Source organism: Tubulanus polymorphus, chromosome 5 (genome assembly GCF_964204645.1).
Source record: "Tubulanus polymorphus chromosome 5, tnTubPoly1.2, whole genome shotgun sequence".
Lineage (NCBI taxonomy): Eukaryota > Metazoa > Nemertea > Palaeonemertea > Tubulaniformes > Tubulanidae > Tubulanus > Tubulanus polymorphus.
Window position 1 is genome coordinate 6685944 of NC_134029.1, and position 26930 is coordinate 6712873.

General features: G+C 38.7%; 4 protein-coding genes across 6 annotated transcripts; all 4 read left to right on the top strand.

Moving 5' to 3' along the window:
- Positions 1-19750: 19750 nt before the first annotated feature.
- On the top strand, positions 19751-21192 carry LOC141906384 (uncharacterized). Its single transcript, XM_074795639.1, has 5 exons — positions 19751-19780; positions 20223-20366; positions 20458-20639; positions 20855-20968; positions 21082-21192. The coding sequence occupies exons 2-5, from the start codon at positions 20288-20290 to the stop codon at positions 21142-21144; spliced, it is 438 nt and encodes a 145-aa protein (XP_074651740.1). The 5' UTR covers positions 19751-19780; positions 20223-20287; the 3' UTR covers positions 21145-21192.
- Positions 21193-21698: 506 nt separating this feature from the next.
- Positions 21699-23546, top strand: LOC141905411 (uncharacterized). Of its 2 annotated transcripts, XM_074794266.1 has the most exons (5): positions 21699-21797; positions 21965-22075; positions 22733-22911; positions 23009-23122; positions 23293-23546. In XM_074794266.1, the coding sequence occupies exons 2-5, from the start codon at positions 21994-21996 to the stop codon at positions 23347-23349; spliced, it is 432 nt and encodes a 143-aa protein (XP_074650367.1). In that variant the 5' UTR covers positions 21699-21797; positions 21965-21993; the 3' UTR covers positions 23350-23546. The 2 variants fall into 2 exon arrangements, with proteins under 2 accessions (XP_074650367.1, XP_074650366.1); XM_074794265.1 differs by lacking the exon at positions 21699-21797 and having other exon boundaries at positions 21867-22075.
- A 54-nt stretch (positions 23547-23600) lies between these two features.
- LOC141905412 (fatty acid-binding protein, liver-like) lies at positions 23601-25017 on the top strand. Of its 2 annotated transcripts, XM_074794269.1 has the most exons (5): positions 23637-23706; positions 23814-23914; positions 23992-24173; positions 24542-24655; positions 24873-25017. In XM_074794269.1, exons 2-5 carry the CDS (start codon positions 23836-23838, stop codon positions 24927-24929), a joined length of 432 nt encoding a protein of 143 aa, XP_074650370.1. In that variant the 5' UTR covers positions 23637-23706; positions 23814-23835; the 3' UTR covers positions 24930-25017. The 2 variants fall into 2 exon arrangements, with proteins under 2 accessions (XP_074650369.1, XP_074650370.1); XM_074794268.1 differs by having other exon boundaries at positions 23601-23914.
- Positions 25018-25548: 531 nt separating this feature from the next.
- Positions 25549-26924, top strand: LOC141906404 (uncharacterized). Its single transcript, XM_074795677.1, has 4 exons — positions 25549-25753; positions 25831-26012; positions 26474-26587; positions 26794-26924. Exons 1-4 carry the CDS (start codon positions 25675-25677, stop codon positions 26848-26850), a joined length of 432 nt encoding a protein of 143 aa, XP_074651778.1. The 5' UTR covers positions 25549-25674; the 3' UTR covers positions 26851-26924.
- Positions 26925-26930: the final 6 nt, after the last annotated feature.

A 26930-nucleotide genomic window follows, 5' to 3' on the forward strand; every position in this document is an offset into this window, starting at 1 on the left:
TCTTTATTCATTTGCTTGATTTATTTGATTTCTATAGAGTTATTTGGTGTGTCCCTACCACCAAACCCACCAAACCCACCACACCTGCTGGGAACGAAGCCGATGAATCGGAAATCGAAGTTCGGGTGTTGTCGGTCGAATTTGCATAATTTTGTTTGAATCACTCGTAACTAGAAATTTTTGTTCCGGCCCGTGTAAAATGATAACCAATTTGTTGCTGCTCAGGTTTTCAGATCGGATTTGCGGTTTATGTTAATATCCGATCACGAATCTAAAACTACTGCTTGGTAACTGACTCAATAAACCCTAAAATCCAAGTGCTAAATGGTCGGAAGTGCATATCAAAAAACCTTTAACCTGAAGTGAAAATCGCAGACAAAGATTGATAAATCCTGGAAAAGGTTAAGCTGTCACTTGTACGCTAGCATTAACACTTCTCCGGGGGATATTGGACGCATTTGCGGTCATTTCGTTTGAGTGCGCCTTGATTATCAATAAATCAGAGTTCTCTGGCGGGAAATAACATATCTTATATATGCGATTGATCATCGAGATTACATAGACCCGGGTCGTATCGATGCCTAATGGTGATCGAGTACAGTACTTAACGTAACGCTCAGCTGCGGGGATGGGTGAAGATGTCATGAGAGCACGTCGCGTGTTATTCAGTCCATCTCCCGATCTAGTGCAAGATGCAAAGTATACACAAAAATATGCTTTATATAATCATGGATTCTAAAGTGTATAATGGTTGTCGTAGAATGTGATGAAAATAAGTCGGGCATGGAAAAGAAAATCGCATGAGTATAACCTCTGTACAACGATGCAATAAGTGCACTCTTTTATAGAAGTAATGGTAATATGAAGCTACGTCAGTGATATACTGCCACACTGGTAATACGTACCTTTGTACCCTCTCCTACGGGTACTACATTGAGTTTAGAATTTGCAATGCCAGGTCAGACTACCGTCTTTATACTACAATCTAAACATGTAATTGCACTGGTGTAATCATCCTCCCCCGGCAGGGATTCGAACCTGATGGCATGGAGATTGCCACGGCACAAAACCCTGCCATATTCGACCGTGTGCGCAGATACATGCGCAGTTCAGATGATGTGATTTTTAGCCAATCAGAAATCCCGTTTTATTTTAGCCCGGGTTTTCCCATTTATAGTTCTTCCTTGAACGGCCTCAACGATTATACAACGAGCAATCTGATTGGCGCCGCCAGTTTTCGTTCGGAAAGCTGCCTGCGCACCCGGTCTACTGATGCAGGGGTTCGTGCCGTGGCTGAGTGTAGCGATGCCATCAGATTCGAGTCGCTGCAGAGGGAGGATGTGGTGTAATAGACAATTTTTAGAAATGCTATCCGAACATAATTGGATTTAACCGAAAATCTATCGTTGCTTTTGATCTCCACACATTCGGTATATCATAACTTCTTTCTGTGTTGATAATTTGGTTCTTTAATAAATAACCGTTCGTGTGTACAGAATGATGGTCGATAAACGCGGTGAAATAGTCGAACGCATGGCGGTTATGACGATCAATTTAAAAGGTTTATTCAGTTGAGGACCGATGTTGAGAGTTATCTGGCTCTCACAGGTCTCTTGATTAATGTATAGATTCGCTATACGAAGTGAAAGAATGTAGCGTATCATCCGTGTGATGATTGCATGCCTCCCAAACGACACATCAGGGGCGACGGGACACGTATTTTAAAGCTTGCTCGTTGCGTTTAACACCGATATAGCGAGATTTCTTCAATACATAAGTGGAAAGTAACGAATGAGAATTCGCAATTGTAAGCGCGCGCAAGATCGGGCTTTGGCTGTGAATATCATTTTCGACCTCAGTTCAACTGGGAACGAAGAAAACTTTTCCAATTAAACTAATGCGAGTTAAGCGCACCGCGCGCACCAAAAATACATCCACCAGTTTTTGGCAATTTTATACGTCGAAGGCATGTCTATTATAATATCATTCCAGCGTATGAAACCTTCTTAAACTATGACACTAACTAGCAAGTCGTAGACACTATAGCGGTTACACTTCATTTGTTTCAAACCGATGAAGTATTTGCGCTGGTTTTTGACGGGTATTATTGCGTGCAATTCTACGATCCAATCCAATTACATTTCCCTGACTGTCAATTATTTGAGCTTGGGATTTGATGGTTTTTTTTTGGTATTCTACGTGATCGACGCAACGGGTGCACTGAGATATCTCTCCCGTTTCGAGGAAAATTCCAAGGAATACGTAGAGACGGATATTTGACTGGTGGTATGATTTAACGCAGTTCTTCCTACGCGATAAGACGTATTTGATTGTCATTAACCGTCATCTAGAATCCATTCACACACCGAAGTATCCTCATACACGCGTGTGTGCGGGGGCATTCAGGAGGGTGGCGCGGGAGGAGGTTTTATCATCAGAACATGATAGTACAATTATCTTGGCTTTTTCAAGATTGATTAAGACACAAAGCCGCATGATTCTTTATAGACAACACAAAAGCCAATAAAGCGGGCCATTTTCGTCGCCATTTCATATGATTAATGTATCCACATCTAACTCTTGAAGTCCGATGTAATGGGCTTATCTCCTAGAACTGTTAATTGGTTAATGGACCTGAATATCGTATTAGATTATATTAAATGATATTCTGGCCCATGTTACATATACAGCATTTTAATATGTTGAAGATTAATAATTTCATACATTCAGTTACATCATAAACAGTCCATCTATCTCACAAAGCTCTCTCTGTTCATATACTTCTACAATTTCTATATCAGCCTACAACTGAGGCGTGGTTTTCCACTACAGATAGACAACAGCATAATGGTACTAAACATGTTCGCCAAATCTAGAAAAAAAAATACAGAGTATTGATTGTATCGTAAATATAGAAAGCTTAAATGATAAGTTCATGCAATCTGATGCACGGCGAATGATGCTTGTAACTGGTTCTATTAGCATAGTACATAAAGTTTTATTTCACGGAGGTGTAGTATGGCCATTAGCGGAGGAAGAGATGATCGCGGTTGTTATATTTGCACAGACGAGGAATAGGGGTCTCGGCTGAGTTGATTGATAGGGTTCCGCTTTCATCTTTCACGACGTAATGACAGAACATGAAGTATCTTCGAACAACAAATATTCCTTTCCCCTCCGATCGACATGGAAAAACCGTCATCGAGTCTGAAGCCATAAATTGTGCATTCTCGGAAGATACTTATATACGAATAATTGTGGGGGTACACGTGGCATGACCTGCAGAAAGCTTGCATACGCGTCATCAACGAACTTCCGGGACAATTTAAATGTAAATGCATGCGACTGTTAATTAGTCCTAATGTGGCTTCGTGGACTCGAATTGCGGTGACGTCGACTGCCCGCAAAATCCAGATGACCCGGTCAAACAACTTCTGCCAGTTCAGATCGGAATGATACGATCGATTCGAACTCTTGTAGAACTTTAAAGACAGACGCGTGTTCGGAAACGCCCTGGGGAAATATTTGAGGAAAAACAACGAGAGGAATCACGAGAGATAAAATTGGCAAAATGTTTTATCAACCGTAGATGAATTTGTGTCCATACCAGTTAAAAACTCAACATGAAATCGGGAAATACATTCTATCAATCGCACATGACTTTATGTTGAGACATATATATCATATAACTCGACATAAAATCAAAGTTATATTTTTTTTCTAAATGATGTCCCCTAGACGTTATATTCAGGGAGTGTACCTTGCACAACTTCTGTATAGCTCCTGTATTTTGCTGTATGTTTAGAGGTACGTTTTTGCAATATCGCGCCATCGCAATGTGCCTTTGGTATCGTATCATAGAATTGGTTTACCAAATACGATACGCATCTATTTGATACATGCACTTATAAGTGTATATAAAGATACGTTTCATATTTTTAGAATGATCAAAGGGCTCCATTTTTTGTGGTTGTATACATAACCCACAGCAGAAATTGATTATTCTTTTACTGCCGTGGAATACATAGGTTCGTTAAATTGATACTAATCGATGTTTTATACGTTGTCACCAATTGGTGCTGGTGCTATTAAAGAAGCGGTCGATGCCCAACAAGCTACGGCAGCTAATTATTAATTTCTTTATTTTATGACGATTTTTCATAGTCACGCCACGTGCTTATCTATCAGACGCAGTGACGAACCAAATTATGCACGCCTAATTTCGTTCTATTCTATGTGATCGAAAGGAGCAACGCGCGGAGCCCTATTCAGAATTTAATTAGCAGATTGTTCTTATTTTTCTTTATACTTCCTAGTCATTCACCATAGTCATTGATGCCTTCTTCTTGCGTCGAATTCACTCTAGCTAATTGTACGCCACCCAACCGGGTAAACAGGCCTGACCCCAATGAGCCGGAAGTCGTAGTTATTGCAGACGACGACTAAATAAAAAAGTGCAACGAGTGTTAGTTATCGCAGGAGAGACTCGTTTCATCAGATTTTTCTTCCCGAAGGAATGATGATGATCGTTGCTTGCCTCTTTTTTTACATTAGAACGATAGTTAGGCTAATTGGATTGGTACTGATTTAAAGAAATCGAGATTGTTCGAAAGAAATGCAGATTCACGGTACGGTTGCCGCTCTAAAATGAAGTTGAATGAAATGTTTATCATATAGACAATATAGTGACAGTACCATGTATATCAACATATGTAACAGCACAATGAAACAGAAATATAAGGAATATCTGAATAGAGTGGGATAAAGGTACATAATTCGCTCGGTAATTGCTATAGTATCGACAAGCAATTTTGTATGTACATCAACTAATACCGTTAAATCAAGCTGCATCTTCAATATAAATAGCTTACATATGGACTTCTATTATCTGCTTCGATTACATATAAGGATTTTGTCATCGTTCATTATAGAAGTGGCTTATAGCGTGTAGGCGCGTACAAAATGACATGGGGTTTAAATTCCTTGCTAGGAATAACCTTCCAATTAGCAAATATCTCATGTATATAACTTTCATCAGGTCATTTACCACCAACGAGTAAATCTGTCGGAAGCTGAGCAAAAATAGACATTGCAGTAATTATCTTTAAGATAATTACTGCATCTGGACTGAAACTGAAGCCAGACCAATGATGCAACATCGAAGCTGCCTACCAATAATTCAAAGAATTACCATAGAGCCTACGTAGATGTTATTCTTTTGAATCATTCTTTATACGGGTAGAACACTAAACAACTATGTTACTGCCCCGGTTACTGCGTTCGAGAAATTTAAGAATCGCCAGGAAAATCTACATTTCATTTCCTTTATAATGGTGTATAAATTATGTTTATCATGCGAAACTGAAGGGAAACTTCTTTATCGAATTTTGTTTAAATAGCAAAATATTTTTCGACCGTCAGAATGGTTCGTAAAATGCATTGCGATACCCGGGAGCGTGTAACCGCAAAACAAACCGTTTGAATTGCAGAATTAGAAAATGTCAACCAAATCGAGTATGAATATTCAATAGGCCTACAATTGCTGATAAATTCATAAATGCAATTGGTTTTTCTTTTCATAGAATAATCGATGATAATTACTGACGTAATGTTGGCAAAGGCCACAAGATCATTCAAATTCTAGAATATTCGAAATCTATATCCTCAACTTTCATTTTGAAAACTTCGCAGTCGTCATCATGCATGCGATGGTGACGTCGCTTAGTAGAGCATTAAGCGTTCGATGCCAAGTACTGATAGTCGTCCTTGGTATACCTACAAGATAATGCTTGGTACTCGGCGGTACACAGCCACTTTAGTATTTGGTAGTGTCAGTGTACGATATATACTCCTCATTTTGTATTCAAAATACTGTTTGATGCATGACACGTATGTATATACGCGAAGGATAAGTGGTCGCGGTAAGACCACGAGACGAACAAAGTGCGCACTCTTGGCGTCGTTGTAAATTCTATAACTTTTCGATTAGTTCACAACATTCGCGAATGTAATCATATGCAATCGCAGGATTTGATAATTCTATTGTGTTTATTGAACGCTGCAGTGAATAAACGATGAATATTCGCGTCGTGACTACTCGCTTTAACGACGATGTTTAGAATTCACTTCTACTAAATCTTGTTAATTGGATGATGAGTTCCGGTTATCGTGCTAAGAAGATTAACCACGATATATATACGTTCAATCGAAATACCATGAACGCATATATAGAATGACTGAAGAAATCGTGACCCGAAATCGTGTGGTATTTTGTGCCCGTTGTTATGTATTTGACACGACAAAATCTAAAGTCATTCCACCAATTTTACAATATCGGACTTGTCCCCGGTAGCAAAAAGTACTGACGTTATATATCGCGTGTATGTTTATGGCATCTAATTGGTTTTCTGATTGTCATAACTGTAACAGGGCAAAATAATAAAAATTCTCCTGGGAAAGGATTCTGCACGGAGGTTTTCCTAGTCTGGATGGTTGAACTATGCGTTAAGGTTGTCTTTGATAGGGCGAGTAGTTCAAGCGCAAGGAAACAACCCGAAGCGTCATCTGTCTTTGCAATTAATCGGCATCCATTTATACGAGGTCCGAATACAAAAATCCAGCAAATTGGACTCACTTCCCCCGAATGTGTAACATTTGGTAGTCAAATTTTCCTAGACCTGTGAGACGATTAGCCTTGTGAGACATTGAATAAAACAAAAACGAATCAAGTGCGTAATAGAATTTTTCAAAATTCCTGAATTATTTACTGTGTTCAGGAAACCATCAGTTTGGATTGTTCGATGTTATCATCATTCTTTATTTAGCTTATAGATACACAGGGGCTCGTATTCGAAGTTCGGGGGTGAACTGTAGCTTAGATCATCCAATATCCAAGGTACTATTAAATGTAAAAAGAACTTGGATATTGGATGATCCTAAGCTACAGTTCACACCAAACTTCAAATACGAGCCCATGTAAATAGATATTATTGATATTTTGTATAAAGTAGGTAACATACATAATGTTGAAATAGATTGACAGGGTGAACCTGTTTAAAGTTTTCTCTTGTAGCTACAGGTACCAAAATAGACACTTCTCTTTCACCCACACATTTGCAGTTTCTCACTCACAGTCGATTTTCTACTGCTACATTTTATAAAAGTGTAGATGTGAAATAGATGTGACGAAAATCCCTCGTATATAACGAACCAATCATCAGCGGGATCTTGATCATGAAAACATTAACCAATTATGTCCGTCGAAACTGATCAGCTGGAAGTAGAAGCCGAAGTTGGAAGCAGAGAACGTAATGCAAAGCCTTGGACGTACTGGTACTAATTAATACATGTACGGCCATATCGTCTGCCGAGAAGAAGAAAATCATGTACGTAATGGAGTGATGAAAATCAAGCTTATTCACCGTTTTATCTTGCTTATGATTCATTCGTAATTAGTCTGATAATATTTTCCGCCGGTCGATTCCCCCCAGAGTGCATTTGAGAATCTTTGATGAATGGGATGATGCTACGCAATTTCGGCTATTTACCTAGATGCGCGATCTGCGTCGCTTCCGTAATCAGCATTCGCCCCGACCAGTTTCCAAGCGACGGAGCTCAGCCCTAGCTAGGTTATTCTCTTCTCTACTCCAGAACCAAAAGAATTGGCTAATTCCGTCGAACGACACACATCATCGCAAACCGCCAAATCAACTTAAGGTCGGCGGTCTTGAAAGATGATAATTCGTCTATCTATAAAGACAGCAAATATAGATGCGCGATGGAAGATCTGACTGACTGACTGTCAGGTGCAAGCGACCTTCCTGAACGTGGGTCGTCTGGAAATTAGCATATTTTGCGACATCCTCTCCGGCAGGGATTCGAACCTGATGGCATCGAGACTCGCCACGGTACGGAACCCTGCCACATTAGCCCGAGTGCGCAGCTTAGATGATCTCATTGTTAGCCATCAGAAATCCCGTTTTATTTTAACCCGGGTTTTTCCATTTATAGTTTATCCGTGAAATTTGCCTCAGCGATTATGCAACGGGGAATCTGATTGGTTTGCTTGCGGCAAACCTGCGCACGTACCTGCGCACGCTGTCTAGTGCGGCAGGTATCGTAGCGTGGTAAGTCTCGATGCGATCAGGTTCGAATCTCTGCCAGGGAGGATGATTTTGCGGTGGCGCAATTGGGATAATATCATCATTCTTCGCTTTACGTTTCATAAAGGCGAATTTCATCTAACAGCGCAGTTACAGCCAGACCGCAACAGACAATAAATTATCCATAATTTGGATATTATACGAGACTGGGTGAATAATATTTGTATTTATTACCGAGATCAATTAAATAGGACCCATGTAACAATCAATCAGAGAATATTACGCCGGGAGAAGTCGTCGGTGGTGGCGATTGCCATATATATATAATTGATTCAGCGTGTTGTGTATAAGCTAAGCCACACATTGATCAAGTGGAATTGTTTTCAATCCGAGAACACGATCAGGAATTCATGTCGCGAATTAGGTCCAATTGAAGTTCGACAGCCTTCGTGGTGTATCAAACATCACCCGATCGTAACTTCTTTCTGCGTCTAACTTTATTATCGATGATGACGTGTCTCTGAGTTTGACGTATGATCTGCTTGCTAAATATACATTAATATCAATTTGGAATTTTCACTGTTCAGCGCAGGCAACGCCGGATATGATATATAGCATCATATCTATAAAAGAGAGTAATGTACGTACTAGATGTATTCGTATAATACTATATCGACCCGATATATGAAATAAGCATCCGATCCCACTAAATATCACTGTGTTAACCTATATATTCACAATCTTCTATATCACACCAGTGCCCAACGGATTTTTCTGTTTTTTCGTAATATTGTACATACCTGTTTTATTGTAAACGAAGAATATTTGACACTCCGAGCTCGGCGCTAGTTCGGCGCTATGTTTAACCGTTCGTCATCAGAACGTCAGTCTATTCATTGCCTTTTTCTATCCTGAAATAAAATGGAACCCTTTTACGACTTGAAAAGCTACGAAATATTTACAGTTTGTGATATATTAGCTAGCTACATGCATAGATGATGCAATGTTTCCTGATTTATATACATGTACCTGGGCGAGAATGGGACGTCATTTGTAATACCAGAATGTTTCACATTCACTGCATTTTCAATGCTATTAGTTAAATTTATCATCATTAGGCCACATCTCGGGAACTATATGCACAGTACATTACATGGTCGTGATTTTACCCGGGGCTCACTGGGTAGCTGATACATTATGCCTCAAGAATATACATTAATATACATTACTGGGAATCGAAACTTTAAATAGCCGCGTTGTAATTCAAAATATGTATATCAAACATTTCGGTTGCCTAATTCTATAGTGACTACTTAGTACAAATTCAGGTAGTATCCTGAAGGGTCGTGATAGATTTCCCAGTAGTATATACTACTGATATTAGCGTCGATGTTGCATATATAGTCCGGGGATATTAGATTTCGAATTGAGATCGATACCAGAATGTGAACGGTTACATAACAATTATAAATCAATTCATTAGCGGGCAGCGATGCTAAATCCAATTAGAGTTGGATTAAATATACGCGGGTAAATGTGTGGTGAGCAATTGTTTCGTGTCAAATGACCTCTCCTCTTGATACAGTTCAAATGAACTATAAACAGCTGCGGCCTTCGTTTTAGTTTATCTGACTTCTTAAATGCCACCGATAATCTTAGTCCATCGAGTAACGGTCTTGCTTATGGATAATTAGATTGCGGCTTATACTTTGACCTTTTGGATTGATAATGATATAATATTGCTTTCAGTTAGCTGCATATCATTGTATATAATCTATTCAAGGAGAAAGGAGCATGCGCTTTTTTAAAACTTCATCGTGTTCATTCACTGAATCTTTATTTCGGAAACAGAGAAATGATTTTGTTTGAAACTTCAATCTGTTTTTTCATTGAAACATCATTTTCGAAACAGAGTGTTCACTCGTTGAATCTTCATTTTGGAAACAGAGAAATGTGTTTCTTTGAAGCTTCATCGTGTTCATTCATTCTCATTCGAGAATCTTACCAATTAGAAAAAAGATTCTTTTTATGCAAAGTTACCATATTTTCAAAGGTAGTATTCGCTTTGAAATGTCAAACCGTAATTACATGCAAATTCGGAAGACAAATGTCAACGCTTCTTTTTTTCGATGGCTTTTTGTGACTAAGTTCTGTGGTTCTCGCTGGGGACAAAAATTCTTTTCAACTCATTAATTTATTCGTCGATTCGTAATGTGAATCAGAAGGAGTAGATGAAGCGACTTCGAGAAAGAATGCAACCCCGAAGCTTCAGGAAGCGGGGTGCATTAAAACTGTCATGCTGCAGTTATATCAATCTTCGAAGCAGATTCTGTTGCAAAATGTGAAGATTTCCTCAATACTAAAATCCCATCGATCTTCATAGAACTAATAATGTAATTGCGGCATCGAATTCATCCATAAATCACAGAATATACGCGACTCAGTAGTTTATATCATTTATATTTGTCCACTTCAATGTAAATTCTGGTGCACGGATGACGTGAAGTGCGTGAATAGAATGAAACCAAGGGACCGCGAGGACAGATTTCCATACACAGAAAGCTGATGCTGCCCGTGGGCGACATGCACTCTGTAATGAATTGAAGCAAGGAAGATAAATAACGGGAGTCATTTTTGTTAGTGTTATACCTACTGCCCGTGTATTAACGAGGAAGCGAATACCAGTCTACCGGTCTCCAATGCCGAGGTTCCACAGTTCTCATCAGAAATATAGAATGTCGGAGTCTATATACCAGTAGTATAGACCAGTAGAAGGGTCCCAGCAATATGGATAAGACAGACATTAGTAATGAAACATTACCAAATGTCGATGTAGCAAACAGCGTATATACACCGTATCCACAGGTTCGAACGATTTTTTTTAGCTGAACCAGTAGCTGGATTCTTATCAGAACAGCAGCAGTTGACACCAGAGGCCAGTTCCATAGTCACAGCTTAGACTTAAAAAACCCGCCTAAGACCAATTTTCAAAAATCATTTAACAACTAAAGACCAGTTTAAAGATTTAAGACCACTTTTGGACTTAAGTCGCATCTGTGCAACAAGCCCCATCATCGCATAGTTAGTAATCGATGTTTTTTGGTCGGTTTGGGTATCGACTCGGCACCGAGGTGGTCAATCATTGCGGCCCTTGTGTCTTGGCACTCAATCGATGAAAGAAAAGTATCTTGTTCTTGCGGTTATTTCATCATTTGTCAACATTCGCCGAGATTTCGTGCTACCGAGATCCTTTCATCCATCAACATCGTCAGAAAATGTCTTTGCCGCTTAGTAATAAGTCTATGAGGCGTACTTCATTAGCGCTAATAGCAACGTGACGGTCTACTATCGCAAACCTTCCCCTGGCCGACTTATTAGTACCGGTATTCGATCGGGTCAGATGGTGTGTTGGTTCCGGTTAAGATGTAACGATTCGTGATTTAAGAACTAGATCAATTCTAAGTTCTTAATCAATGTATTAAGCTAGCGAACAGCGGTAGACATAATACGGCTCAATTCATGCAATGATTTTTGAGATTTCTTTTCGCAAATCTCAATGTTCAGTGCAATGGCAATGCGCTGTGGGAAATCCCTATGGTGCGCAATCTCAAACTCAAGCGGGAAATGATCAAATTGCAAGTAACGTTCTTAAAGCGCTGAAAAACTAGGAAAAATAGCTTTAACCATGTACTTTAAAACGATACTTTTATATTCCATGTGCGTTTTATACTCCATGCTTTAACAGTTACTTAGATATTTCAAAATGAATTAAAATCGCGATTTTGTTTGACCCAGTAAAACATGCGGTTCTTGATTTCGCATCGTCAATATTGCGTACCAAAAAAACCCGAGAATCACCGGCAAAACCTGCATTTGATATTCTTTAAAATGATGCATTAATTACGTTTTCCAAGAAAGTGACCATGACATTTAAACTGTTGATCTCATTGTTGTTTATCTCGATGGGAATGATATCGCAAATGTTCTCCATCCTGTTTTTCCTCTCCAAAAGCTCTTGTTAATCACGACAATTCATCAGATGATTAGATCAAAAAACACCATTTTTTCTTTGTCTTTTACTTGTCGACGACCAATTGCTAATTACCAGTTCTCACCGCACTTCCTTTCACTTTCCTCGCAGAATTTGTTTTTGTCTATATCTTAGTCCTTCTCGCCACTTCATAAGTACCAATTCCCAGATTGCAACCACTTACTAGAGTTGCGAGGCCACGAGAAGGCGTACTTGCTGCTAAATCACAACAATTTAGCTTTCATTAAGTTTGATGGTTCTTACAATTAGCGTTCAGTTCATTTAGCAGCTCACTTGCAAAGGCTGCCCATTTCAGATTAAAGAAACCATGTTTTATAGACCATGTTATACTCCCATTTTTAAGTCCATGAAGAAAACTTAACTCTCAAATGACAACGAGACACTCTAGAATAAATGTCATTTTTCTAAAATATTGTAGATCCCTACGTATCATAGAAATAATCCCAGCATTTAATTCTTTAACTTGATGAATACAACATCTTTCAATCTCTTAAGGTACATTTGAATATTCCTTCTACAGATCTTTCTGAGAGGGAAATTTCTTCTTACGTCATGTAAGTATAATAACTTTGCTGAGTAAAAGTGATTATAATGTTTGATGCGGCTCATTTCGTTGCTGTGGACTTCTCGTATAGACAGACGATGACACAGTAAGGTAGCCCGCGATGGCATTCTGTGTCGTCTGCGTATCGTGGATAATTGTAAACCACGCGTGAACGATATATCACTTTGATAGGAAATGGAAACCACATATCGGCACTGATCACAAATGAACGTGAATAAAATCGATCCTATCGAGAAATGATGAATTATCCTGCAGTAAACTGGAGACGTGTGGGTACATTGAAACTGCACTCAGGCCTATTGTTACAAGAAATAGTAAGATCTCAGGTTGCCAAGTCCAGATAGTTTTGAGAAGTTTTCAGAAGTTACTCTCGCTGGGTTTATCATTTAGAATGGTGTTCTTGTTTTGTGTGTTAGTTTTGAAGATGTTTACTTGAGTATATAAAGTCTCAACGGTATGGAAGGCATGGAAGGGTGTGGTTAGTGGATCAGTGCCAAAAAAGGGTCCCTGTGATTCGCATTAACGGTAAACCTACGAGCTATACCGGAGATTTGTGGACCCATATCGTCGTTGATCACCGACCAAAAAACCTATTCCATTTCCTGACTAGTCTTCTCATAGAACGTAACGCAGATATCAGTATCGTCTACGGGGTCTGCTCTGGCCAACAATTGCAATATTCGGCCCATTTACGGATTTACATGGGAGACCTATCTCTAACATAAATGAAAGTGGTTCCTTGCTTTGATATGTGTAGTGTTACCTCATCCTCGCTTGCCAGGTATCGCTCCTGAACTCGCTGCCACCAGCTCGGGGAACAGTTTTAGCTTAGTGAGTTCCGGTGAAGATGTGTCTCCTAAATGGCCCAGCTCTTTAGATTCAGGGTTCGACTGGGGGCACGATCGACTATTGCTGCTCGAATAGCATCGGTGCTGTTCTGAATTTCATGTTTTCTCACCTAACATGATATTTCTTTTACCCAGAAGCGTTCGGTAAATACTTCGATATTATCGAGATTTTGCTATGCGCGCACAGTGTGTCATCGGTATACAGCGCTTAAAATCGCGCGTATTCATGCATGTCATCTTTCATATCTTCTTCCAATGCGCCGACCAATATCCCGGGAATAAACTGCAACCTGGATCCCCGCGCAGGCAACTGGATTATGTCACTTTCGGTCTGATATAGAAAATCCATGAATAATGACAATGTTTGGAAAATGTCATCAAATCGCTTGTAACGCCGAAACTGTGTTTAATGTATTATGCAGAGTGGAATTTCAGATGCCGTTCTGGTTATCTTTTAGTTTTTGCCGAGACCAACTGGAGACGAGCTAGGAGATGCAAAATGATTTTAACTTTGGATTCTTGTCAGTCTGATGCTATGGACGAGCAGGCGTGTATTGCAAAATAAAGCCGGATTCGATCCAACAGTTTCAGGAGAAGATTTTGTAACATAATTGAATAAACAGACTTCGTGACCATGCCATATTGACGATCAATAAAATGAGAGATTCATATGGCATCTCCGGACTTTCTAAATGACCTTATTTATCTTATGTCTTTATCTATGGCAAGTCTCCAATACTTACTGACGGTCAACAAACTGTGACGTCACATACATGAGTTCCATACTGACGTAAGTCTGTTAGCGAAGACAGTGCAGCACGTACATCGAATCAATCTTGAACCTCACTGGAAATGACTTCGACCACGCCCGTCAGAACTAGTCGATGTCGATAGTTGATTCCTTCGTTCAATTCGTAATAATTAAAACTGTATTCTCAAAGTTTATAAGTCAAACGTATAATCATAATGTTGTGTAGCGATAGCAATTCATTCCTTTATGACGTCAAGCAGTTTTAAGTGATATGAGTATATATACTAGTACAATGAGAACAGTTTCAATTTCCTGATTAACAGCACTTTTGAAATGAAATATACAATAGCTCACTATTGACTGAGCACTGACCAGGCGTGGCAGACCTACTTGGTTACCGTACTTTTTATAGTGTAACCGTATTCGAAGTCTTGAAATGGCGTCAATGTAAAAAACCGTAACCGTGACCTAAACATAAGGACCCTGTTCCACAGTTGTGAGTTAAGATTTACCTCAGAGTTAACTCTTTGAAAATGAACTAATTTTAACTCGGAGTTTACTCTAACTAATAACTGTGGAACCGGATCAAGGATATCACGCATTGAAAATCGGTATATGCAAAGTATCATCTGAAAATGCATATTTCGGCTATATCGAACAGACCTCGCATTTACTATAAGCCCGCGTATGTCCTGTTTCAAATGAAATTGTTTAATAGAAGATGAAATAATGTTGTGTTTATTCGTCTGTTTTAGATATGAGATGAAAATTAAACGCGATGCGGGATGAGCAAACACAGTGAGGATGGTGAGACGCCATTGTTAACGACAAGTCCCTCATCATCATCGTCATCATCATCGAGTCATAGACAATCTAAAAGCCCGACTTTATCGCCGTACGCCAATAAACATGCAACCGACGTCAACTACAAATCGAAAATAACTCGCGAGGAAGTTTATCGGTCCTACGACCCCTGGGTAGGAATCCGCATCGCCGGATTTCTCGGCGGTATGTTGGTGTTACTGATAGTTTACATCGGAATAAAAGCCGGTCGACATCGCAGTAAAGAAGCCAAGCGAAATTACAGCCTGGTGAAACACGAAAATGCGAACGCGGCCGTCGACTTGTCGAATCATAGCCCGAGCCCGCTGTATACGTACCCGCACGTATTACCAACTGTGATAGTTGATAGCGTCGAAGCGACGGCAAACTGGGTCGAAGACCAACCGTCTGAAGTGAGTAGTTTGAGCGATAATCTGAGTATCAACATCGAAGATCCGGATTCGCCTGAACATCAGGCTAAACGCAGGGCCAGCGAGGGCAACATATTCGGGGCGAGGAGGACGAGCTATTCGGGTATATTGAAACAACCGACACGTAGTAAAACCCTTAAGGAGGGCAGAAATTTGCTCAAACGCTATCAGGTTAATTTTCCTAGCAAAAACATGGCCGTTGAAGTGCAGGTGACGGATCCAGAAACTAATTCCGAATGTTCGCCTGCACAATCCGTTGCAGACGATTCCTCGTGTAATAAACTAGAGCAAACGGGAAACGTCGACGGCTCGGCGTCTCCTGTTCCCAGTGATTTAGAGGTTCCGAAGATCAGGCGGCCGTCTTTTCGTAGTTTACGAGATTTATTGACCGAAGTTCAAATAAAACTTCCCACGCGTTCGGGTAGCGTAGACACGGCCGCTAAAGAGAAGTTGTTAGAAAACGTATCGCTGTGTAATTCGGTTGAAAATTCGCCAGTATTGCCTCCGCGTAAGGCACGAACTCTGAGCTTCAGCCTAGCGTCGAGCGAGCGCCTGAATCTACCCGACGTGTCCGTATGGACCAAACAAAGAAAGCGTAAAAGTTTCGATTCGACGATGCTTGACTTCGACGAGCGAGCAAGTAGCGGGAGTCAAGAAAGTCAAAGTAGTCAGGGAAGTCACGCGAGTTCGGCCAAGGTTTCACGGTCATCAGTATTTTTGCATCCCGAAGATGCTCTTACTAATACTAGGCATAATCTTCTGTCATCGCAGTCTCGTTCAGTTTCCGGTTCGTGTCTTTCCGAGGACGACATGTGTCGTACTCTGTACGCTAGTAAAAGCCACGGCAGCGTTTTAACCGCCGAAAAACCGACAACGAAAAACCGAAACGGCCGCAAATACAGTCTTTTATAGCGATCGATATTCACATCAAAATATGCCGATTCCGATTTCATTTCTGATCGAGCAAAACGTTGTGCTACGTAAGTGACTTACGTCTTATTGGGATTTGACGAGAGCAGAGGAAACAGTCTTATTGACGTTTTTTCGTCACTTCCACGAGAGCTAAACTTGAAAATGGACTCTCCCGGTGGTAATCCCCAAGGCTTCTGTTTCTCAGGGAACATGCTTTAGATGATAAGTTGCTACGAAGATGAGTTCGTAGGCAAAGCTATGTCCTTGAGCCGACACTGACAAGAGACAGAGTCATAAACAGGGCAAAAGTAGTGCTTATATTTTGTATATTACACTGACCAGGGTTGCATATAACTACTGATTTAAAAATATTTACAGTACTTCTGAACAACTCCACTCGCTTCTGATGATTGATGTATATATGAAGTTTTATCATATCTAGCCAGTGTAGCTTATTCTAGCGCAATTAGAGAGCGATTAGACAGTCGTGTATCCCAAAATCAACAGAAGCCTCTGAGGGAAAACATTGATGAAAAGGTTAAGTTCTTCGACTTCATATTTCAAGCAGATATTTTCCAAGACCTCAAAATGAAAAAGTCAGAATTCTATGGTTGGCGTGTCATGTGAATTTATGTAAATCCAATATCATCACACTTTTCTTGGAATAATTTACATTTGACAGCCAACTACAAGAGTACAATTTTATTTATTTCAGCTCGTGGTAATGTTTAAAAAATGATTCATTTCTCGTAGCTCCTGCTTAACGAGATAGTAATTATGTAATTATAACATGAAATATACACTGCAGTCATCAGCCGCTCGGTCGCCACTTTCCACACAGAAAAAAGATGCTTTCTGTCATTCGTTTGGTTCATATAACTAAAATAACTCACGTTTCATATAGTTAAGAGGAAGGTTATTGAAAAAGAATTTAGTTCAAATTACAGTGGAACCTCGTTACAGCGAACTGCGCGGCACCAGAAAATATATTCGTTGTAACCGATAGTTCGTTATATACAGTATGAAATGAATCAAATTTTCTTACTTGGAACGAAATCCTATGTTTGTTATAAACGATGAATCGTTGTATCCGAGTTCGGAGGTTCCACTGTAGTTTGAAACGTCAACATTAGGAAAGTTACCCTTTGCAGGGTGGATCTAGAAAAAACTGAGGTAGAGGGTCCAAAAGAAACTGAAGGGCAATCCTCGGATAAAGTAGCGATTCCGAAGAGGGCATCCCCTTGTTGTAAGGAGAAATAATGCACCTGAGCGAATGCAATTTCCCAGAACGTGATTGTAATTTTGCGAGCGTCGTCCTGAAACATCGGGCGATTTCATTGGATACGGCAGTGTCCCGACCCCCGAGCTCTATAGATCCAACCATGTTTTAGAAGTATATTCCAATGCGTAGACTGCCATGTTGTTTATTCGAGGTTGAATCAAAACTGCATTTTGGGAATAAGCGAATTGTATATAACAAAACAGGACGAATCTAAAGCAGTCGATACAAAAATAATGTTTTTCTTCCACCAGAAAAAAACAATCACGTTGCACGACGAAGGTTCAATGCTGTTCGATTCTGTTACAGTCGTTTTATTGGACGACATGATAATCTTCAATGATTGCATGTAGTCTTATCCTTATCGAAATCTTAAAGAGTAACTGTTCCGTCAGTTTGCTTGTTTTGAAGCGAAATATGATATGCTTAATATCTTTCCTATCGAGATATATCCACGAACATAAATTACAAAGCAAAATTGTGAATCGAGGTAAAGACAATAGATAGATGCTGTAAAATTTAATGTATGATTAATTGTTCAACATTATATGGGTATTACTTAAAACCAGTATACAGAGTACACATGCAAACATAACATATATATATTATAATGACTGTCGTTTTTGAACCATAGATATGTATAAACGTATTATTATTATATCTTGTAAATTTTTAACGAATAAATAAATAAGTTGATATATCTACTCATTGCCTCAATGCCTCTTTATCAAATTTGCAAATGACGAATCGAGATTGCATTCCCAAGTCAAATTTCAATCAACACGCCTGGCGCGGGGGCTCGAAATTGAGTATTCGGTACCGCTTTCTATGAAAGAAAGATCTGGACGGAGAATAGTAAAATCTCCAGATTTCAAAATGTCCATTCCAAGACGACTGTAACACCATCAGAAAAAATGAAGACTCTTCTTTCGACTGTGGCAATCGAGGATTCCACTTGTGGCAAGCGAGGAACCACCAGGTTCGCTAGTATGCTTTCAGACAACAACTTGTGGATTTCTCCTCAGATTCAATTAAAATCTATCCATAATTACTCATATTCTTTGAATGGTGATTGGTAAAATTGGCCCTATATATGAACCTTAGGATCACCTGGGTTTATCAAGAGGATTGATTTGCCGAAATTTCTGACGAGGGAGGCTATAAATCAAGATGAAGGTTCATAGAAAATGAACTAGATTTTGACTGGGTTGTCGCACTGATACGCATGCCATCTAGTGGGATAGGTGGTTGCACGGAGTCCTCGTTAATCTCCTTTATCTCGTCCCAAAACGACTGCTCCTGTCTACCATGCGTTGACGCTAATACCATCAATTATCTCAACCTATCCAATAGATGGCGTCTGTGTTTATATGCCTATGCCGCGTTATTCCTCCCGACAAATTACTTGGTCGTCTCACGGGATTCTGAAAACGAAAAGATTCCATGGCCGACTGAGACCTGAAATGGATAAAACGTAGCTAAAGGATGGAATGTGTACATCGACGTTAAGTAAATGTTCAGGCAGAAATGCCCAAACAAAAGCTTTCCTTTTCATTTTCGCATTTCCATTTTGTAGACGTGGAATTTAATAGGTATTGTATAAAAACAGCTATATTCGTGTTATCAACTATGTTCAATTCGGCAGTTTAAACCACGTGGGAATCTTAGGAGATAAGACATATTAAAAAGTACACGCACACTTAAAAAATAGATCTTTGACTTAAAAATTTTCAAACAACATTCTATTTACCGAAAGGATCGGTATTTGGTGGACTTGGTCGTTTCACGTCACCCATAATCATCGCACGCGAAGCCGTACGGTTGATTTTCCTGAACCGCTTCGTGAAAATTGCAGCCAATCGTCCATTGTATATTTCTAATTAAAACACTCACCAGGAGCGCTTCGTCTGAGTGCAGCTTTCACAATCAGAATGTGGTCAAGTGGAAAATGATATTTCCCTGGGCGAAATTCTGGGCTCTTTTCGAGCATCGATCCGTCCCCGGGGAGCGATAATAAAGGTACACGGTGAATTTCTCCGATAGATTGCCATTTTGAACCTATTTCACGGTTTACTGGACAAATAAAACATCTGTTCTATAACTATACCAGACAAGTTTACATAACGCGTTAGAATAAACGTTTTTTTACGCGCAGTTGAGTCCCTAGAAAACCGACCTGTTTTCTCATTGATCGAAAGCACTCAATGCAATCATACATATATTTCGATGGCTCAATGAAGCGGATCAGTATAAAGACATCATTCATTATTCTCTTTTTGAAGAAATATTCATTAACTTTTGTGTGACGCGTTCCTACTGTGTGCGTGTGTGTGTGTCACTCTATTCTTACTTAAGGTTTTAACATTTTATGAACTTTATAATTGGATACAACATACATAGAAACGTTTGTCATCCCATGCGCTAAGGTTTATTCAATAGTTTTTCTTATTATTTTGTCCAGGGTAAATCGTTTTGCCTGTATAATGCCATTATCGGTGAAGTGAGCGTCTTTTTTAGGGTGGAAAAATGGAAGCCTACCTGGGTACCTGGGAGTATCATCATGAGCTCGCTGATAAAAATGAGCAGAAGTTCAGGGATGATTTAAGTAAGGTTATCTTTTATCCCACGGAAACCGTTACGCCGGATAACTGTGATATACAAGTAGTTCATATCTCGATGACGCTTTGATTTTTCAGAAATGGACGACGAGACCGTCAAAAAAATATTGGCATCGAAACCGATAATAAGGGTAATGAAAGTTGGCGAAAATATGCGCATTAAGTTGGAGACTGCGGGCGGTGAATTCGACCAAGATGATATATTTTACTTGGACGGGAAGGATTCTACAATACAGTTACCCGATGGACGAAAAGCTAGGGTAAATAGAGTAAACGTTGGCGAATCTGTTGGCGAATGAATCCCTAAGGCTAGTGAAACGTTATCAACATTATACATGCTGACACATCTACATCGTAGGTGCTGATGCCTGGTTGTTTATTTTCATACAAATCTTTGTATCTATCCCATGATTATTGCTCTTATTAAAATTTTGTAATCTTAAATTGGAAATTCTTTTTTATAAATTTCCATTAGGGGAAGTTCTCGTTGAAAGATGGAATTATGCGGGCGGATAACATGAAATTGGATAATGTAGCCGGTCTTACTGTCAATGAAACGATGGTTGTCAAAGATGGCTGGATGACAGTGGTAAATTGACTCACTGTGTATTTCTCTCAAATTCATACTAATACACTAACCGGTATTGATTTTGAAAATTAGAACTATCTTATGTTAACTTTTCTTTTAATTCACGATTTCAGACAATGGTTATTCCCGAAGAGAATTTGACAACAGTAGCTAAATATAAGAAACTGCAAGACTAAACGAGAAAATAATACCCAGTCTTCAGTAGCTTTTTGAAATTAATCATTGTAGCATCCTTGGAGAATGTTAATATTACTGAATAAATAAACGCAATGAATGAAAGGAAATGATATAACGTTTTTAATCAATCTCGAGATCTGAAAGAAATTGAATCTTTCGTTTGAGTCGAGAAGATACACAATATCCGTGAAAGGTGATAGAAATCCCACAATCGATTAAACCAGAAATGAAAAGTTCTATAGTAAAATGATATACTGTATATTTCGAGCAACGCCTGATGATGGCTGATAGTATTTAGCCGCAACGTTGCTCGAAATGTACTATATCATTTTACTATAGAACTTTCATTTTTGGCTGAATCTATTGTGGGATTTCTCTCGTCTAGCTTTCATTTATTGAAGATCAACTCTTTTTTACATTAACGATTCTTGTGGATGAAATATACATTTGGGTACAAGTGGGTTTACCGATGTGACACGGACTCGTGTCGTACCATGCAAAACGAAACAACAAGATTTTATGATTACTCATTTCACTAATATCTATGAATAATATCAGTTCTTATTCAAACTGGTTTTGTCCAAAAATAAACCGCCAGAAATCCTACCAGGGTTGTGTTAGTCGTTCAATCGTGTGTACTGTGGACCTGCAGGTAATGAAAACATTTTATTATTGCCGAAGATATATCCAACTTTACTACGCGTAATCATAAGATAAATATAAAGAATAGCCACAATCTGACCTATTGGTCATAAACGCGTGAATTACAGTTTGAGAATTATAGTGACAGTAACTATATCTTCTATTATCATATTGAAGGAATCTGAATTGTTTCAAGACTCGACGATATGGATAAATTTGTCGGTCGCTGGGAATATCATCACGACCTGTCACCCGGAGAAGATGTTGCAAAGTTCGCTGAAGGCTTAAGTAAGTTTGGTAATAAAACAGATCACGTCCTTGTGCAGAATACGGGTTAATAGTGCAAGGGTGTAGGAATGTTTTCCATACGTTGGTAGTGATTCGGCTCTTCATTTTGACGTGATAAGACCCCTAACCCGACTGTACAAGTGACATGGTTGGACGACTGGATGGCTGTTTGACTTGGTGACTGGACGATTGGTCAACTGGTCGACTTGGTGACTGAGCGACTAGACGACTGGTCGACTGGATGACAGGATGAGCGAGTGACTTGATGACTGGATGACTAGCCGACTGGATGACCATCAGCATAGCCATCACCACAATTACCACCATCACTGACATCTCCTCCAGCATCACTACCATCATCATCATCACCGAAACCACCATTGCCACCGTCGCCAATATGTTCTTCTCCAGCATCACATTTTTCACCATCGCGTCCAGGCGTTCAGCCGTCCGGGCGTTTAGTCGTCCAGTCGACCAGTCAGCTGCGCATTATACCCTGTAGCGTGGATGAATATAAATTTGTGATTTGTCCTGACTTAACCGGATTCTACACTTGATACTTCTAACATCTGAGCAGCTCTAGTTTCCTCAATAGTGTGTTTATCAAACTCGTTCATCACTATATGTTCATGACATATCATCCATACTTTCCCACAGAATTGGATAAAGAAGAGCTGGAGGAAATGTCCAACATGACGGGAATTATGGAAATAAGCAAGCATGGCAAAGGTCTTAGAATAAAGGTTTTTTTGAATGGAAAATTTGACCATGAATTCAATATAAACCTGGACGGCACAGAATCAGATTTTAAAATCCACGATGGCCGTCAAGCAAAGGTAAAATAATGATTCAAGGTTTCACTGATGGAAATAAATGAAAGCATATCTGGATACATTCGAATGTCATGATAGAGCAAATGAAATGATTTTTCAGGGACTGTTCTCAATAAAAGACGGAAAGCTGTGCGGCGAGAACATTAAGATTTTGGACGTCCAAGAGATGATTATGGAAGAAACCATGGAAGTGGAGGGTGATTGGATTAAAATGGTGAGTTGATAATGATTAAAACCATTTGAATTAAACCGAATGTAGATAGTGAAATCCTATAACAACAGTTGAAGCAGATCAAGCCATAGGAACAAGTTACTTTCAACGGAAAAGGAAGAAAATCAACTAGCATCTTATATGGATATTATGTTTTCACTTTATTTTTTCAGACTACGATTTTACCAAAGGAGAATTTCACCACAGTTTCCTGGTATAAAAAGATTTAAAATGGAATGACACACTTTTCATTCATGTCGCTGACCAATAGATTTGTTGCAGATCTTAGCGACTTAAATTGATCAGCAATGTTTTGACATTGGGCTAAAGTTTAGATGGACGTTATTTCAAATTGAAAAGATATACTATATAGTGCGGATATAATATCATATTGTGTGACAATAAAAGATATGCTTTAAATAGTTTCCCACATTTCTTGACGTGTTTTTCTCTTATTTCAATCATCATGTTTTTTGTACGAAGCCTAAACCCAATTGCGAAATAATTATGTATAACATACGGTTACAGGGTCGGATTTGATTTCTGGAGTAACGCTATTAAGCAGTCTTCCATAATTGTGACCTCGGGTAAATATGCGCTTTTGCAACGAAAGTTGGTTAAATATCCCCAGCGCCTATAAAACGAGGTTGTCACAATAAGGTCGGCTCAATTTGAGGATTTCACTGTTCAACAGAACAGAAAACAGAAAAGGAAAAATGGACGCCTACCTGGGTACATGGGAGTATCATCATGAGCTCGCCGATGAAAATGAACAGAAATTCTTGGATGATCTAAGTACGTTTTCTAGCTTAGCCTTTATCGGCTTGTCATATTGAGCGTTGAATTGATGTTTCGATTTCGATATATTCTAGAAATGGATAAAGAAATGGTGAAGAAGTTATTAAAATCGAAACCGAAGGTTAAGGTTACGAAAGTTGGCGCGAATCTTCTTTTGAAGATGGAGACAGTCGGTGGTGAATTCGACAGCGAATACACGATCTACTTAGACGGGAAAGATTCTGTGGTGCAGTTACCAGATGGCCGAAAGGCTACGGTAAATAAGAAAACGGTTATTGATCGATGGACTAAAATTTCAGCTTAATTATCGAAAATCAGTAAAAAGTAAATACGCTATAAATGCTTACACAGATGCTGGTAGTCTTCACAATTGAATATCTATATTCTCAATTTTCCATAAAAAGAAAGTTTTACGAACCTGACAATTTACCATTCATTTCTTCTATAAACCTAAATATAATACATGAATCATTGCATTCCTAATTCGAATATGAAACATGGGGATCAAATTGGTAAAATATGATGTTTGTATGCATATTTCATGTTAACCCACTCAAATTACGCAGTGGAGAGTGGTATAGAAAAACATTCTATTCATTCATTTGTATCATCCTGCTTATCTAGGGGAAGTACTCGTTGAAAGACGGAGCTATGCGGGCGGAAAATTTGAAAGTCGAAAATGTACCCGGTATTTCTGTAAATGAAAGTATGGTTGTCAAAGATGGCTGGCTGATAGTGGTAAGAAGATATCAATATAACTCATATCAGGATTGTCGCCACTATGGCCTATAGACTCAAACAAATTAAAAAGACATTCATTTTAGCTGTCACCTAGATTTGATTGGATGGGGGCTCTGCAATCACTTGATCATTGCCATATTCGATGAATTTCGTTTTCATGAAATTTTTTTTTTTCATTTTCAAGCACTGAATTTATATTCCTGTATGATTTCAGACAATGGTAATTCCCGAAGAAAAGTTGACAACAGTGGCGAATTACAAAAAGTTGTAATCAGAAATCAGAAATCTGAAACATGAAATACAATCAGCTTTAATAGAGCTTACTAACGAATTACATCCATTACATATGTAATTTTGATTGATTGAATAAATTCGTTGATTAGAATAATCAATAATATTGGTGTTAAGTCTTTTTTGTATGTCGCAAAAATGAATATTCTAAAACTGAACTTTGGAATTATTGGTCTGAACTCATTGCGCTTTATTTCTAGACTACGATTTTACCAACGGAGAATTTCACCACAGTTTCCTGGCATAAAAAGCTTTAGAAAGGAATAAAACACTTTTCATTCATGTCGTTTACCAATACATTTGTTGCAGATCTTAATTGCGACTTAAATTGATCAGCAATGTTTTGACATTGGGCTAATTTTTAGATGGACCGTTATATCAAATTAGAAAATGTAGTGTGATATGATATCATATCGTGTCAAAATAAAAGAGATGCTTTAAAAAGTTTCCAACATTCGCTGATGTGCTTTTTTTCGTATTATAATCATCATAAGTTTTTTGTACGTAGTCCAATTGCGAAATAATTATGCACAACATACGGTTAGTTGATTTCTGGGGTAAAGCTATTAAGCAAACTTCCATAATTGTGACCTCGGGAAATATGCACTTTTGCAAAGAAAGTTCGTCAAATATCCTCTGCACCTATAGAACGAGGTTGTCATAATAGAAGTCGGCTTAATTTGAGGGTTCCACCGGTAAACGGAAAGGAAAACAGAAAAGGAAATATGGAAGCACACCTGGGTACATGGGAGTATCATCATGAGCTCGCCGATGAAAATGAACAGAAATTATTGGATGGTCTAAGTACGTTTTATAGCATAGGCTTTATCTCCTTGTCATATTGAGCGTTGAATTGATGTTTCAATTTCGATTTATTCTAGAAATTGATAAAGAAATGGTGAAGAAGTTTCTGAAATCGAAACCGAAGGTTAAGGTTACGAAAGTTGGCGCGAATATTCATTTGAAGATGGAGACAGTAGGTGGTGAATTCGACACTGAATACACGATCTACTTAGACGGGAAAGATTCTGTGGTGCAGTTACCAGATGGCCGAAAAGCTACGGTAAATTAGAAAACGGTTATTGATCGATAGACTAAAATTTCAGCTGAATTACCGAAAATCAGTATAAAATAAATACGCTATAAATGCTTTCACAAATGCTGGTAGTCTTCTGGGGCCAGTTGCACAGTCGTGACTTAATTCCAAAAGTAGTCTTAAATCTTAAGACTGGTCTTAAGATGTTAGATTGGCTATAGAACTAAGTTGGTCTTAGACTGGTCTTAAGTCTAAGCGATGACTATGCAACCGGCCCCTGGTTTTACGAACTTTACCGTACATTTTTTCTTTAAACCTAAATATAAAACATAACTCGTTGCATTCTAAATTCAAATATAAAACATGGGGATGAAATTGGTAAATGGTATGATTGTATGTGAATTTTATGTCGACCGTTCTCAATTTTCAGTGAAGAGTGGTATAGAAATTAATTTTATCTATTCATTTTTATCATTCTGTTTATCTAGGGAAAGTATTTGTTGAAAGATGGAGTCATACGGGCGGATAATATGAAAATCGAAAGTGTACCCGGTATTTCTGTAAATGAAAGTATTGCTGTGAAAGATGGCTGGCTTAAAGTGGTAAAACGATATTCATATAACTCATATCAGGATTGTCACCACTATGGCCTATATACTCAAACAATTTATAAGACATTCATTTTAGTTTAGTTGTCACCTAGATAGGTTAAATTGGATGGGGGCTCAATCACTTGATCATTGCCATATTCGATGAATTTTTTTTTTTCATTTTCAAGCACTGAATTTATATTGCTGTATTATTTCAGACAATGGTTATTCCCGAAGAAAATTTGACGACAGTGGTGAATTACAAAAAGTTGTAATCAGAAGTCCGAAACACCAAATACAACCAGCTTTGATAGAACTTACTAACGAATTATACTCAGTACACATGTAATTTAAA

Coding starts and splice junctions, on each gene's coding strand:
- LOC141906384 (XM_074795639.1), top strand. CDS start 20,288: ATGGAAGCCTACCTGGGTACCTGGGAGTATCATCATGAGCTCGCTGAT. Junction 20,367..20,457: donor GAAGTTCAGGGATGATTTAA/GTAAGGTTATCT, acceptor TTGATTTTTCAG/AAATGGACGACGAGACCGTC. Junction 20,640..20,854: donor CCGATGGACGAAAAGCTAGG/GTAAATAGAGTA, acceptor AATTTCCATTAG/GGGAAGTTCTCGTTGAAAGA.
- LOC141905411 (XM_074794266.1), top strand. CDS start 21,994: ATGGATAAATTTGTCGGTCGCTGGGAATATCATCACGACCTGTCACCC. Junction 22,076..22,732: donor AAAGTTCGCTGAAGGCTTAA/GTAAGTTTGGTA, acceptor ACTTTCCCACAG/AATTGGATAAAGAAGAGCTG. Junction 23,123..23,292: donor AGGGTGATTGGATTAAAATG/GTGAGTTGATAA, acceptor TTATTTTTTCAG/ACTACGATTTTACCAAAGGA.
- LOC141905412 (XM_074794268.1), top strand. CDS start 23,836: ATGGACGCCTACCTGGGTACATGGGAGTATCATCATGAGCTCGCCGAT. Junction 23,915..23,991: donor GAAATTCTTGGATGATCTAA/GTACGTTTTCTA, acceptor GATATATTCTAG/AAATGGATAAAGAAATGGTG. Junction 24,174..24,541: donor CAGATGGCCGAAAGGCTACG/GTAAATAAGAAA, acceptor CTGCTTATCTAG/GGGAAGTACTCGTTGAAAGA.
- LOC141906404 (XM_074795677.1), top strand. CDS start 25,675: ATGGAAGCACACCTGGGTACATGGGAGTATCATCATGAGCTCGCCGAT. Junction 25,754..25,830: donor GAAATTATTGGATGGTCTAA/GTACGTTTTATA, acceptor GATTTATTCTAG/AAATTGATAAAGAAATGGTG. Junction 26,013..26,473: donor CAGATGGCCGAAAAGCTACG/GTAAATTAGAAA, acceptor CTGTTTATCTAG/GGAAAGTATTTGTTGAAAGA.